The sequence below is a fragment of the Heliangelus exortis genome, chromosome 18 (assembly GCF_036169615.1).
Source record: "Heliangelus exortis chromosome 18, bHelExo1.hap1, whole genome shotgun sequence".
In the NCBI taxonomy this organism is placed as follows: Eukaryota; Metazoa; Chordata; class Aves; order Apodiformes; family Trochilidae; genus Heliangelus; species Heliangelus exortis.
In genome coordinates, this window is record NC_092439.1 from 3,382,196 (window position 1) to 3,398,019 (window position 15,824).

The window sequence follows — 15,824 nt, forward strand, 5'->3', positions numbered from 1 at the left end:
ATGTACAATGCTGTTGTTCTGGGGTCTTTTTATGCAAGAAGCACCAAAGGCAAAGTAACATGCTAAGGAGGCATCAAAAGTGTTCAAAAATGAAGAGTGTAGTATGTACAAAACATGTAATTATTGTATTGCTTCTGTCTTGCAGCTTATGATGGGTGGGTGGGAGAGTATCAGTAGCAATGTTTTCTTTCAAGCTGGTAAAAAGTGCTTTTTTTCCCCCCCTTTTTAGGTATTTGTTTGAATACATAGAAGAAGATGACAAGCGTGCATGGATGATTTTACATAATTAACACCTGCTAGATTTGCAAAAGGCAATTATCACTGTGAAGTGTTTACATTGATTTATGGGAGGAAGGTGGCCCAAGAGAGGGATGCTGATAATATCAACACAGTGGATTAAATGCACATTTACACCTTTATTGACATATAAATTACCCGTGCCAGGAATGCACTGAAAAGGCTGCTGATGGAGCAATAATGTGGCACAAACAACTGGGTTTGGACTCATCTCTGTTGTCCTTCTGTAAAGCACGTAAATGGAAACCTTCATCTGAGCTAAAATAAGATATAGAGGCTCACAGAATGGCTGCTTGTTAAGATAATGAGCAGTGATGGCAAACGAGAACTTAAAAGGATGATAAAAAGCATGGACAAGGTTTGAAGGAATTCTCTTGCCTTTTGAAATTATTTCTAGATTCTTGTTGTTCGTACTATGGATTTTTAGGCAAAGCTTAAAGAGGCCAGAAGAGTCTTTGTAGCTGGGAAATGGAACCTGGATCTGAATCCAGCCAACATCAGAAAAGAAAACCTGTGACACATGGACTGGAAGATCAAAAAAGGGTAAGTGACAAAAGGCAGAAGCAGTTTCTGCTTAAATTTCTGGATACAAGTGGATACAAGAAGAGCTCCTTAAAACTCTTCTATCAATTGCAGTTGCTGCTTGCTTTGTTGTAGATGTTTTGTGAATAGAGATTTTTAAAGAATGTTTGTCTTTCTCTTCAGGCTTGTTTCAATATCAGGACCAAAGAGCTAAGGGAAGGGAAAATTGCAATATGAGTGAAAGAACAGAAAAATCCCTAGATCTTTGGGTACCTGTTGTTGAAGAAACTTTGAGTGTAAATGGAGTTTACTGACTAAGTCCAGATTATTGATTTGCTTTAACTTTTTTATTGATACCATTAGAGGGGTGAAAAAATTGCTTTCTATGGATTTGGTGATTAAATTTGCTGAGAATGTTGTTGACTTGCTGGTATCCTCATTGTCCTTCTGGTGGTGTTCCCATTATACTGTAGTTTTCAGATGTGAATTTTATTTGCAACAAAATGCACATTTGAACAGACAATGTCAGCTGGTGGACCTTATCTTGTGCAAGTGCTTTGTGGAAGCTCTGTGTGTCAAGGTAGTATTTTATTATTTAATAATAATAATGGCACTTTAAGTTGACCTAAATGAAGGTGCCATCTCAGACAAACTGTAGCTTGTGAACAACTGGGACTTCAAAGTTGTTTTCTTGGCACCAGTCGAGCAAACTGTAAAACTCAACATGTTTCTGCTGTATGAATCATTTATTTAGTTTTCCATGCAGATTTGATGGGTGACAGAAAACACTGTGTTCAGCTTGGTGTGGAGAGCTCCTTTTTCCTGTAGCTTTTACATCTGATTTTTATTTCATTTGAAAAGTGAGTTGCAAAAAAGAAACGTGACCATCAGCTGTTATTCTGCTGTTCAACAGCGTTGTCTAATCCTGGAGAAGGGGAGTTTTGTGTCAATTTCATCAAGGTTGCTGAAGAATAAAAGTGGTTTCTCTGTCACCCCATTAGCAGCCTGGAAAAGTTTTGGAAATTGGATAAAAGGCAGCTGCTTCCTAAGAGAGAATTTACATTTAGGGAACATGTATTTGGGGAAACATACAGAAGTCCTAAATGTATTTTAATTGCACCAAGCATGATCTATTAGCTGATAACCTGCCAAAATCTTCTCCTTTTTTTCAAGGAAGAATTTTGGGATTGAAGTAAACCAATAAGGGTTGAAACAAAATCTTTCTATCAACTTAATTTCTGGAGAGTGCTCGTGTGCTTTTTTCTCCTTAAGCATACAACATGCATGTAGGATATGATGGGGAAAAACATTTGGGACCTGTGACACCAAAGGATACTATAATTGTTCTGATGCACCAAAATTAATATGCAATTATGTCTGTCTCTCCTTGCTGATAGGTATAGAATCCTACATCTCCCATCTGCTCCTGGCTCTGGGTATTTGGTGCACATGTAGTCTGGGGCCTCTGAACGTATAATATAACCCCAAGTGAGGCTCAGTGGCAGCTGGGATAACATCAATTGGTCATGCTTTGCTGCCATTCATTTTAACTTGAACTCTAGCTGTCATGGAGATTATTAAATTTATAATGATATATGTAAGATCCATTTTAATGACTCTGCATGCTCGGGTGATCCCTCTCACTCCTGTTTGCAAAACAAGTCTTAATAGAGGATTACATTTCATTTCCTATGGAGTTTTGCAGGGAAGAGTTGCTGGAGAGAACTTTGCTTAGACTTGTGTTTACTGGGAAAATCAGATTGGAACACAAATGCTGATGCACCTCAGTTATTGTGGAGCTGAATTGTAATACAGATTTTGGTGTTCTGAAGCTTAGAATTTTGAGCTTTCTGATTGGAAAAAGTGGGCGTCTGATCAAGCACCATTAGAATTAATCATCAGGAGACACTTTTGTTATTGGAAATGAGGCTTGTGCAGGAAGGAATAAGACCAAGCTAATTTTAAACTAGGCAAGTGCATTCTCCTTTCAAAAGCAATATATTTTATGGACATAAAGTCAACCATTGTTTAGTGTTTCTGAAGCAGTAAGGAATCAGTGTATATGTGCACTCCAATCAATGATGCATCCGGCATGGCTTGCCCAAGTGAAATACAGAAAGCTAGCTTTGCATTTGTGGTGGAGGAATAAAGCTTCATTGGCTTTTTTTTTTTTTTAATAAGTATATTTTCAGCTATCTCCTCAGTAGCTATATTGATTAAAGCAGGACAAGATTTAGTATTGGTGTGTGTTTTTTAGTGGTATGAGGTTTTGCTTTTTTTCATTTTGTCTGATCTTCAAGAACTAGAAACTGGGCTGCATCTGATGTTGATGAAATCAGTAGAAGCAGATTCTTTTCACTCAACCTTATGTTAGCTTTCCAGGGTGAGTTGAAGAGGACTCTAATAGTAATGTTGGGGACAGCATTGCATCTATCTACATAAATTATGGTGGCTGCAGTGGGAAATACAGAGCCAGATTCCCTGTAACTTGTAATGCAGTAGTGAAAAATCAGGTTTTCACAACCATGTCAGTGGAACAGTAGAAGGATTACTAAAGGTGAATGCTAATGTGAATAAAATCAGCAGGTTCTATGCCATTATATGACCTTGGCAACAAAGTCTTTAAATACAAGAGTGTTACAAATTGTATTAGAGACCTCTTGATTTTGTGTATAGGTTATTGTATTGATATAAAAAAATAGATAATTGCTCATGGCCAGTAGAGGAAACTGTGGTCAAGCAGGTAAAGACTGCTACAAAAATACTGTAGTTCAGGACATTTTTTAGGAAAATTTAGTACTGGGCCTGTGTTGTGATTAAACATTTTCTGGTGATGAGTGAAATGGAATAATTCTTCTGTTGGCTTCCATCCTTTGTCCTCACTCTTCCTGATTTTGCATTCACATTTGTAGCTCTTAAGTTAGTGAGACATGATAAAGAAATGTGTGTGTAATAGTGACAGAAGTGTCTTCTGCTCTGCCTGAATGAACCTTCTTTAAACAGGTAAAACATAATTATGCTTAAAAATGCTCTCTTATCCAGCTACACTTTTGGCTCTAATGCAAGCTGAAAGTGGCAAGATTAGCAGATATTTCTTTGTGCCTATCTGGCTATTAGACCAGTAAGTTTTTGGAAGGACTGCTTTTACATCAGTGGCACAGGAAGCAGTGTGCTGATGCTGTAACTTGCAGAACTCATAGGTGGTTGGTTGCTTTTGTGTGTGGGTTTGTGATTTGGTTTTTTTGACTGCAGAAAAATCACCAGTCTGGACCATCTTGTAAAGCTGAAGTGATGGTTGTCTTCCAGTAGTTTTATTTTTCTGCCCTCTTTCTACTGGACAGAAAACTTTTTTTTTTTTAACGATGAGTGTATGAGTTGCAGTTTTGTAGTGTTAAAAGCAGACTAACACTTTTTTCATGGGGTGTCTTTTCTCTTTACTTATTTCATTGAAACAGTCACCATGACACACATGACTGAAGCTTTCCATTGCTTTGTTATTATTGATACACTTCAGATTTGCTTGAGGCTACTTTGCTTATGCCTTTCTGTCAAAGTTGGTTTAAGGAGCCCGAGTGGTCTTGCATCTATTGAGCTTCTTGTATTGAGAACTTGTGTTTAAAGTGGGGTTAATGTTGGCTTAATACCATATTTCTTAGTAGATTTTTGTGCTGACACAATATGCAGTTGATGGGTGCTGTTGTGTTGAACCACTGTGAAAGCATTCAAGTATCACCACTGCTAAATTGCAGCAGGGCTTACTCTGTGAAATTACAGCAAACTGCTCAGTGGTGTTTTGATAATGTAACAAACGGGGCTGTTGTGGAAAAAGAAAAGCAATAAAAGTCCAATGAGCAAGAGAACTGAGAAATGTCAGAACCTCTCCTCGATTTTGAAACCTGCTATAAGCATAACAATCTGTAAGATTTGAGTTTCTAGTGATGGAGTTCATGTTATTATTCCTATTAAGATTGTTAATAAATGTACCTTAAGCTTGATTTTCACTGAATCAGATTTGGGAGACTTATTTACATGGATGAGTGTTGGTGATCTGTACAAAGCTTGGCCTCTACTTGCAGGCTGTAGGTTTTCTGCTTTTGAGATACTCCTGAAACCCATTTTGTGCATTTGCTTTGAGTATTTTAAATAATTCTTTAAGAAACTGGCTCAAAGAAATGGGTAGCTCTGTTCATTTCAGCAATGCAGATTTAAACCCTTATTATTACAAGTCTTTCTGATCTTATTTTTCTCTGTTTAAAAATTCTTACCAAAACAAAAACATTGGTTTTATGACAGACGTGTATGAGAGAGTGTGACTGTTGTTCTTGTTAGTTTTCTCCCATGTAGACTCTGCTCTTAAAGAAATCCCCTGGATGAAAACAGTGCTGGCTGGGATTGTCCAAAATATTGACATAAGGTAGCCAGTGACTCTTGCCTGTTGAGCTGATGTCTGTTCTAACATTTATATACTGAAAAGAATGTTGCAAGCATTTTTAAAATAACAATGTTTGCTAAAACTGTGTTGAACAATGTAGAAGAATTCATTATTTCCAGTCCCAAAGGAGTAAGTGTTAATATTGATGAGTACTTTACACACCTAACCTTGCTTGCGCCTGCAAGAACATCCCTGCTTGCTTATGTGTGCATCTACACAGCATCTTGTTTTAAACTGGCTTCCCCCCTCTTTTTCTCTGCTGGCAGCTGAAGAATACATTGGTGTGATCCTCTTGGACAAATCCTGCAGCAGGCTGTCTGGTTTGCTGTGCTGCCTGTGGCACTGATCAATATCTGATGTTTCAGAGCCAGAGAGAAACCCAACAATATGATGCATCAGCTTGGTTGCCTTGTGTGGAGGGAAGAAATCCAGCCCTTTTTTCCAGCTGCTGCTGACAACTGGCTTTAAACCCTAAGGCATTAGATGTGATTGTCATTCTTGTCTTGGATGAATACAAGTATTAATGGTCAGAAATCTTTGAAGTTCAGCCAGGCACCTTGGTTCTGTGGAAAATCTCTAGTCAGTGGTGAATTGTGTGGAGAGGTAGGGTTGTGAAGCCTGGCTTCTTGTTGATGTCTTTGTGGGGCTACGGAGTGCTAGCTTGGGCTGAAGAGTGAAGGCTCTGAGAGTGCTTGGTGTTTTAATTGTTTCTCAGTTCATTAGGGAGTCTGTGACTTGAGTTTCCTGCACCCTGTGTTGTAAATGAGGGTTTGGTAGCCAAGATCCCAGCAGCTTCATCATTCTAATTTCAAACCTAAATCCAGGTAAGTGCAATGCAGTATGGTATGTCTCCTGTATAATATAAATCTACACTAAATAATCTAAAACCCCAAAATCTTTATACTATAAAGAACACTTTCTGCAAAATAAAGCGAATTTCTGCCTTGTTTGTGTCAAACATGGGTCATAGGGTGTTATGGAGAACTCACTGCCTAATCAGTTTTCATGTTATTGGTTAGACTGTAAAAAAATTAACTCTGTCTTGTCAGATTCCAAAGTGTTCCTGGAGATGTTTCTCCAGATGTGAAATGCACCTCATCTCTCCTTCCCTTCTTTTACAGTAATTTGGCAGCAATGGCTTTATTTCACTCACTTTTTCTGTGATTAAGATGTGGCAAAACCCTGCTGTCTGTGCCATAGGATGAATTTCCCCTGATGCTGAGCCTCATAAGCCAGCCCTCTCCTGACATCCTCATACACATTAACAGTCCAGCTGAAATTAGTGAATTTCAAGTGGCTCAGCATGGCAAAATATTGTCCTGTGTGGGTTTCTTCACTTGACAGGACCTGTATCTCATAGTCTGGGACATAAAAGATACAAGTAGGTAAACATTGCAGATTGTGTTTCTAATTATTTTGTAAAGCAAGTGTGACTTTCAGATAATACACACCAGAACCCATTAGCTTGTGGGCTTTTGCACACCTCTAGGAAAATGCTCATCATTATGCAAATGGCTAGCATCTGGCTTTGGAGTAATTGTTGTATGGAATAATGTGTGGGCCATGGTATTAAATTCTTCAAAACCTAAACAGCTGAGAAACTCACTCAGGACAGTCAGCTACTGTCTCTCATGATGTCTGTGCCTGGAAGCAAATTTGATATCCCTGAGGTCTGCTATCTATTTTGATATTCCTGGGGAAGGGAGTGGTATGAAATGGAAGGGGAGGAAGGGGGAGAAGAGTGTGAAGGAAATGGCCTCTCTGATAACACTGACTTATTTAGTAATTCTAGGGCATTTTGCAAAGCTAAGCTTACCTCAAGGGTCTTCCAGAATGGGAGGCATTAAGGAGAGACATACATGCATTTGTCAGTATTTATTTTTAGGTGCTGAGTGTTAGGGTTTTTTCTGGTTGATTATAGTCTAGTTTGACAGATGTGGTATGGATTTATGTTTGCATACCACAGCAGTTCATAACAACTTTAAGAAACAAATACTAGTGACAGGTTCCAGCAGCAGCAAAGCTTTAGTGTATTTCTTAACAAAGAAATTAGATTTCTGTGTTAGGATGTAGATCCACTGCTACAGTCAAAGCATATTTACTGTAGGTTTCAGTGCAGATGAAGGAATTCTTAGTGAGTGTAAGAAACGTGTGTGTTTCTTGGCTACAAATTTCTCTTTGAAAAGCATCATATGTGTGTATGCTTTCAAGTTCATACAGTATTTTTCAAAGGGTTGCTAAAAGGAATATAACAGAACCTGGTAGTAAAATAACTGTGTTCCAGATGAAAGCTGCTATGTTTTCTAAAATTGTTCAGGGCTACATTGGTCTAACTCTGAAATAACTGGTAGGAGACTTCTGGACTATATTACCTTATTCTCCCAACCTGAACCCCCTTTGCAGTGCAGTATCTTGCTATTCTTTTTTTTCTTTCTTTTTGTCCCAGGGAGGGACAGCACATCTTTTAAATTTCTTGGCTTTTCATGCACTGAACTTTTTGGCTGTAAGAAGTTCACTCTCTCTTTTTGCTCTTTTTTTCTGGCAGTCTGGAAGGAGGTGGCAGGGAACTGTAGTCTGAGGTGGAAATGATGTGTGTAGCATTGCAGTCTGGATACCCAAACCTTCTTCCCACTCCTCAGGAGCTTCCTGCAACTTGAAGCTGGGATCCAGGCCTGTCCTTGGGAGCCTAACAAGAAGGTCTTGTAATGTTCTCATGGCACTAAAACCCTTTAGGAGAGAACTCTTCAGGAGAATGATCTTTGTTTTTTTTCCTTTGCAGAAGACTACAATTCATCTTTTAGAAAGGAAAGATCTGTCTTACAAATTAGCTTGTCCTTGCAACATTAAGGAAAAAATAGCACAGTATTGAAGGCTGTGATTCCTTTTCTGGCTAACAGAATATGATGTGTGATGTCTCTTGAGGCTATCGCACACTGATAGTAATAAATATGTACTTAGACTTGTAGCTATTTCTTCCAGTGTTCTGCACTAAAAAAGGAGTTGCATTTCTATTTGGGGAGCTGAGGGGCAGAGGAGAAGCTTCTGAGATCTGGTAATAGAGAAAGCTGAGAAATCAGTAGAGACAAGGTAAGCTTGTTATGAAAAACCTCATTTATAGGTGGAAAAGGAGACCTCTGTGTTGCAAGGATTCAGCTTGCAGGTTTTTTCTGAAGTCTTTATGTTCTTCATTGTGATAACAGCAGAGACTGTCAGACCTTCAGTAACTCAGAGGATTTGTTTTGGATAAACACCATGCTTCTGATATAACTACTCTAAAAATGTATCCTGGCAGATGGAATTGCCTTCGTTACTTGAGTGTATCTCTGAATTTTTTCCAATATAAATGACTTATTTTCTTAGTTAATTTTTTTTTTCTGTATCATGTCAAACAAGGTAATTAATTTTGTAAATGTCTTGAATTTACTACTGTGATACTCAAAACTTCTAAGCAAATCCTGTGAATACACTGGAAATCAGAAGCTGGAAACGAGGGAACAGAGCTGCTAGCCTTTGGATGAGGAAAACTGGATTGTAGTTAAATTTTCTGTGAGTTCTGTTATTGAAAGAACAACTTCCTTTCCTTATCAGCCTTGGTCAAAATCAGTGTTAAAAATTGGAAATGGGTGAAAGTTGCTGTTAGCTGCATAAAATAGGGTTTTTTAATGCTGATGGCTCACATCCTCGTGAATGAGAAAACCATCACCATACACTAGATAAGGTGTTTCTTTCAAACATGTAATTTTTACAGGTTTTAAGTCCTTATTGCATTCCATTGTTGCAAAACTCATTAATCTTGTGTGCTGGCTTTTTTTGTTTTGTTTGTTTGTTTGGTTGTGGTTGTTTCTTAAATTGCCTTCCAAATCTGCATCGTTTCACTTAATATGCTGAGTTCTGGAGCTCAAGTTGGGCAATAGGAATAGCCTGTCTTCAAGCTCCTTTTTTCCTTTCAGATGCTTGCCTAAATAAAAAGATTAGTTATAGTATGTATGTGCTAGGACTGGAATAAAACCTTCATAAATATTTATCAGGTGGGAAAAATAAATACATGGATTCATCCATCTTAAACTCAAATGATATGACATAACAGACCAGCTGGCAGAGGATGAAAGCTGAATGTGGGGGAGGTTTTTTCACCTTCTGTAAACTACATAGGAACCTCAAGTGCAGTGTGGCACACTGAATCACTACAATAGATGAAAGCATGTACAGACAAGGGTCTGCCTAGGTAGGCAGATGATTGCTTTTGGAAGAGGCTGGCACTTGAAATCTTGATGGTGGGTGGTCTGATGTCATTCATTGGATTTGCAGGAGCTGAATCTGAAGGTGTTTAATGCTCTGATTTAAACTGGGATGGAATATCCTTCCTGCAGAATGATGGTGTTCTGACTTGCTCCTAGCATCATGGGATGGTTTTGGTTGGAAGGGAACTTAAAGGTCATCTCATTCCATCCCATTCCATGATGGCAGGGACACCATCCACTGGATCAGGTTGCTCCAAGCTCCATCCAGCCTGGCCTGGATGGCTACACACTTTGAGGGAGTGTAAAGTGTATGTCATGTAATTTGGGGGGGGATGATACTGATAGAAAAGGTGTCAAATACAAATCTATAGAGGTCTCCTTGCTCTCCTAGCCCACAGCATGGTTTTCTGGGAGAAGTCCATAATCTAATTCAAAGGACTTTTTTGCCTCTTGGTCTTCCCTATCTATAATGCTGGGAAATGCTCACTTCCCAGAGTTGTTTGGGGGGCTCCAAATGACAGAGTTGAATGACATTAGCAGAAAACCCAGATTTATATATTTTTTTTTTACCCATCATAATCAATAACAGCATAAACACTGTCCTGCTGATAGTCTTCTGTACTTATCTGTCTTTATCTGACTGGCAGATAATTTGTCTTCAGCTCGTAAATGTAGCAAGTAAATTTATCTGTGTGTGAGTGTATCTCTTTATAGAGTAGAATATTAGTTTCTGGCAGTCAGAAACACCAGGAGGGAAGGTGCAGCTCTTCAGAAGCAGAATGTCATGTGCTGAGGTGCAAAAGCAAACCTGAGCTCCCTCTCTCACTGCATCCTTACAGCAGGATCTGAATTTCAATTGCTGCAGTCAGGCTGTCGTGATTTACCCAACCTCTGTCTGTTCCAATAGCGAGAGGCACCTCTGGAGCTTTACTGAAAAGTACAAACAAACAAAGAAATCACTTAAGAATCTCAGTGTGTGCAACATAGGTTGGGCTGCTCGGTCTGCTGCTGCAGATTAGCATTTCAAGGGCTAATGTGTCCTTTGAATGCCTCCTTCAGTGTTGCCCTACACGGATGAGACTGACACACACACAGCCAGTACTGGATTCCCTTTGCATTAAGATTTTTTTTTTTTTAAGGGGGGACATTATTTGCAAATGAATCTGGCTGGCAGTGTGACTCCAAGACCCTTGAATGATCTCAGGATGGGAAGGTGGAGAACAGTGGCTTTTCCTCTTGCTCCTTCAAGATTTTTTTCCCTTTTTTTCCCCTTTTTTTTTTTCTGTTTTTTTTTTGTTTGTTTGTTTGTTTGTTTGTTTTGTTACTACAAGTGGAAGTTGGAAATGGGTGATTTTAATGATGAGAAATACTTGTTCTAGTCTTGCGAATTAGGATGCAAAGTAAGCAGCAAATAATGAGAATAATAAAAGCATTCTGCTCATACAAGCAAGTCAGCTGAAAAGTTGAAGTCTATGCTGGTCCTTATTTCTGAAAGGAAGCAGAGCCCAAGTTCTGTCTCTCGAGTCTGTAGAGGTCTGTAGGTGGCTTTTTGTTTATTGAAGTTTTGATGGATTCTAGGAATAGTGAGTGTGTGATGGGTGTGTTGAGAGGGATGTCGTGTGGAAATGGAGCTGTCCTGTGCTGGGCAGGGGGAGCAGGGACAGCTGGGTGGCTTTCTCTAAGCTGCATCAGCTGAGGGTGGGGAAACAGTTACTGCTCTCCCTCCCTTTCATTTCTCCTGCCTTAAGGTGATGGATCATGACTAATGATGTTTGCTGTGCAATCAAAGCTAGTGACTATGTGCAGGAGGACTTCATGATCAAGGCTTTGGGCCAAGATGTTTTCAATTCTCCAAAGAGGTGCAGGTATAAACCAATTAAACATGCTAACGAGCTTAGTGGCTGTCTTCATAGTCAACTTCTAATTTATTGAATCAGTTTTGTGATGGGGGAGTAGGGTAACTGTGTCTTGCTTCCTGCTTCTGTAAAGAGTACAATTGGAGCTTTTATAGGAAAGGTGTTTGGTTTTATTTAATTTTTATTTTTTAGCAAACATGCTAGTGGGGCTAAGATTGGGGCTAAGATTGGGGCTGCTTAGAGTCTGTTAGGACAGACCCAATTCTTACTCAGCCCTGAGTGCACCACACTTAACACTGGTGGATATTCTACCCCCCTTACCCAGTAGTTTTTCAAGCTTGCATCCGAGTTCTTGGGAAAACTGGTCTAGACTCAATAATTTCCCTAAACAGAGGAGCAAGGGAAGTAGTCCCTTTGTCCTTGCCACAATGCCTGCTGAATTCAGGAAGAAAACCCCCACCCCTGATGAACCTCAAGATGTGCTCTTAACAACCTCTGCCTGCATGGAAGTGCTCCGGAGTGCATTGTAACTGCTGCCCCAGCTGACCGGCTGGGGATGTGCCTTTTGAAGAGAGGCAATACAAAGCCTGTTAGGCTGGTCCTCGGAGGATACAACAGGATGTAATTATGTTTCCTTAAAGCCTGAGTGTGTTTTTAGCAAAGTTAAAGGATGTCCAGATATCGTGCCCAAATTCTTTTGGGAGCTGGGAATGAGTCATTTTCTTCTGAAAGAGAACAGCATGCTGAAATTACTCTGCTGCAAGTCAGCTCCTATAATGAACTTAATTTATATCTTTTGTTGCCAATTAAGATTAGTAAACCAGGGTGCTTTTTTTTTTTTTTTTTTTTTTTTTTTTTGCATTATTGCAGTTAATTTCTATTTTTGTATCCATTCTTGCAAAATGACAGTGTAGATTCCAAGTCTGTGTTTTTTATGGCATCTAAATAATGAAAACAGTCAATCTTGATTTCTATTTCATGGCTGGATGAAGACTGTTTTTATTTGTTACATAGTTATATCTCCTTTGCAGATGCTGTCACAGATAACATCAACCAACACTAAGTGTTTAATTTGTTATTTTCATCCTTAATGCTTGAGAGGAAAACATCACTGTGCACTATAGCAAATTGTTCAAAATCAAGCCTGGGATTCCAATATCTTAATTATTATTCATCTGCAGCCCAAGCACATTGTCAGCCCTAATGTGTTGCCACATGGGCTGTGTTTGGGAGAACATCATGCAGCTAAACCCTTTGGAAAGCAAAGTTTTCAAGAGGCAGAGCTAGGCACCATGTCAGATGTTTTGAGTGTTGAACTCTGGAAGCCAGTAAGGATTCACAAACATTGTTGATAACTTAATATCCATGAGTTGTTGGTTTGTTGGTTTTTTTTTTTCTTCTTTTTGGCCAGCTGCCCAGATTCTAGAATGATGAGTAGTTATCTTTGCAACCTTTCACATTGTTGACAGTGATTAATAATATGTTGGGCACACTTCCATTGCATCAAATACCAATATTTTGGGTAATGGGAAAAGAATATCTAATCAGGGAACTAATGTAATTCAGTTCACACATGAAAATTTGAGTATTGCTTTTGGAAAAGCAAGGATATGAGGGGTAGTTTGCAGCATGGTTTGTATGTAGCTGTGAGAGCAGAGCATTAGATTGTTAGGTTTCTTTCTCCCAGCTTCCCAAGCATAGGAGCATATGAACATGGAAGTATAATTTTTAAAGGATCTCATTGTAAAGAAGAATCCTTGAAATCACTGAGTGCCTCATATATGCTATTTCATGTTAAATCATAAAGAAAGTGATAAGTTAGCAAATGGTTGTAAAAAGATGCCTACAGGTTAGAAACCTTTTATTTATTTATTTATTTTCCAGGCAAAACTGCTTGAAATTTCCATTGTGTGCAGATAAGCACCCAATGCTAGATACCTGTGTTTTGGGCAGTGTATTATTATGTATTATTGGTAACAGTGCATTATTGGTGATTAAAAGATGACAACTATTCTTCTCTTTCATGTAGTGACACCTCCTTTAGGTGCTATAATAGTTTAAAATCAATTAGACAATATCTACGTGTGTATATTAATTCCTATTCATATGGCTAAAGCCTGACATATTTAACTGGTATGCTTTCTGCTTGGTGTCATCATTACTTCATTAAGCATGGTGAATTATGCTATAAATGTTTGCAGGAGCTCAGCCTTTGGAGTCATTCCCTGTGGGGAATTAGCATGGATATTGATGGGGCATCTGAGTGCAGGAAAGCTGCTCCAGTGGCATCATCTGCTCTTTCAGGCAGGAGAGCTTGAGTGCTAGGATGTATTTTTAGTTGCTAATGTGCTGTAGAGCAATCAAGGGGATGATTCCTTTGGTGATATAGGTGGGAGGGGGAGATCTGTTTACTTGGGAACAGTGGAGGTTTTTACTCCAAAAAGCCCTGGATAAAAGCAGGGGTGGAAAAAAAAATTGGGAATATTTCAGTAAATATTCAGTAAATATTTCAGTGTTTCAGTACTAAACGTGGATGTAAGTTGAATAAAACAGGTTTGTGGCTGCATAAAACCCTTTCATTTGCTGCTGCTTCTTCAGTGTTTTGGGTTTATTGTGCAATACTGCAGTAAAGGTGATGTTCTGAAAGTTTGCTCTAGACTATCTGTCTGAGGGGCTAAATGCTTACAGAGAGCTACAGAACAGAGGAAATGATTTTTGAAAATTATTTTAAGCAAGATGGACACCACATTGAAAATCTTTGTATAAAGAAATGCAAACACCAGGGAAGAATATGAATTTGCTTGCTTTTCTCACTGCAGCCTTGGGAAGGGAAGGTTGCTGAAGAACAGATCTTGTGCCACATGGAGAGAAAAAGCACTTGGAACAAGTTAGCTTTGCAGACCCACAGTAACAGCAGAGAAACAATACAGTGATCTCATTAAAAATGAGACAAACTGTTATTTACTCTGACTATTTGGCTCCGACTGCTATTTCAAAAGTATACACACAAAAAGAATAAAAACTCCCTTTACTCTTTTCATGCTGGGTCCTGCAAGGGTCTCTGTCACTAAGAGTTATCATTCTTAGCTCCAAATTCCCCAGTTTGTGACTGCTGAACCACTGGATGTAGAGAACACTCAGGGGTTGCAGGAATTCCTCCTATGTGGGGGTTCAACTCTGTCTTCCAAAGTGGTGAATGATTTCTGGTGAAACTTCTGTCTTTTTTCCCCTCCTCTGACAAAGCAGTGTATTACCCATAAATTGTTAGGCCTGTGTAAACTCATTTCTTGGATGACACAAAAACATGGCTTTCTAGAAAAAAAAAAATTGAAAAATAATTTTCATTACATGTGACATAAACATGCATGGGGCATGGACAGGGATCTGTGAAATGAGTAAAATGGTGGAGTATAAAATGAAGGGGACATTTATAGTGTGTATGTACTCAAATATGTATTTACTGCAGAGTTTGGAAGTATAAACCCCTTTATTTCTTTGCAAATATTTGTATGTTCCAGCCTTTCATTGTGGTTTAAAGTATGTAATCTACAATAACAAATACCTTTTTATTTATTTATTATTTTTTTTTTTAGCCCTTAACAGACCTTGCCAAATAATTGCTTTTACCAGCTGTTCCAAATACTGGAAGAAATAATGAGCTTTAAATAAATAAATAAAAGGAATCCTAGCTGCTTCAAGTATCACTAGAAGATTTGGACAGTTGCTCTGTAATTAAGTACCTACTTATTTTAAAGGTTATATTTGCAGTGAAAATAGCACATATACCATTTAAGTTTGCAATATCATGCATCTCTCTTTTGAGGGAAGACATCTCATGTTATGTAAACCACAGATACAATTAAGAGACATATATCCAGTTAAGAGACATATAGGCCTTAAAAATAGAAAGATTGCCCAAATTGCTCCCTCTCCTCCCAAAATATAAGCTAATCTAGTGTCCTTAATGACAGTTTTCATAGGTTTCTGCTGGCCTGTTGGTTTCTTGAGGCTTTATGTTTCCATTAATTTTATTTCAGCTCTGAGGATCAGTTCTCAAAGCTTATGTGCAACAGAGCTCCCCTCCTGAAAAATGCAGCAATGAATGGTGTGCTGACCTCTCCCTGGGTTATACTTGTAATTTAGAGATTATGGCTGGGTGTTTGGATTGTGGCTCCCCAAAAGTTTGAGGCTTTTTGAAAGTTCCTTCCATCCTAAATGAACCCCTTATTTTAAGACCAGCAGGTTTAGTGTTTATTGAGAAGATGACTGAGTGTAATTGAAAGCTTAGGGTTCATATGAAATTTTCTAAGCTTCAAATTCAGCTCAGTCATCTTCTCAGTGATGAGGAGTAAACCCAAAGATTAAAAGGTTAAGACAAGACTTAGAGTGGTCATAGATGCCTCATCAAATGGTGATTTTTATTTATATAAATGCACTTTGTTGAAGTAAGCTGGAGAAGTGATCATAAAGTAGTTC

At 38.6% G+C, this 15,824-nt stretch overlaps 1 protein-coding gene across 3 annotated transcripts in view; it reads left to right on the plus strand.

Annotated features, from left to right (window-relative positions):
• NAV2 (neuron navigator 2) overlaps positions 1-15,824 on the plus strand; it is a 345,652-nt gene that overhangs the window by 4,164 nt on the left and 325,664 nt on the right. For all 3 annotated transcript variants that reach the window (XM_071762477.1, XM_071762479.1, XM_071762480.1), the window contains exon 2: positions 230-840. In XM_071762477.1, the coding sequence (XP_071618578.1) occupies positions 766-840 (75 nt within the window). In that variant the 5' untranslated portion in view covers positions 230-765. The remainder of the gene's footprint in view (positions 1-229; positions 841-15,824) is intronic.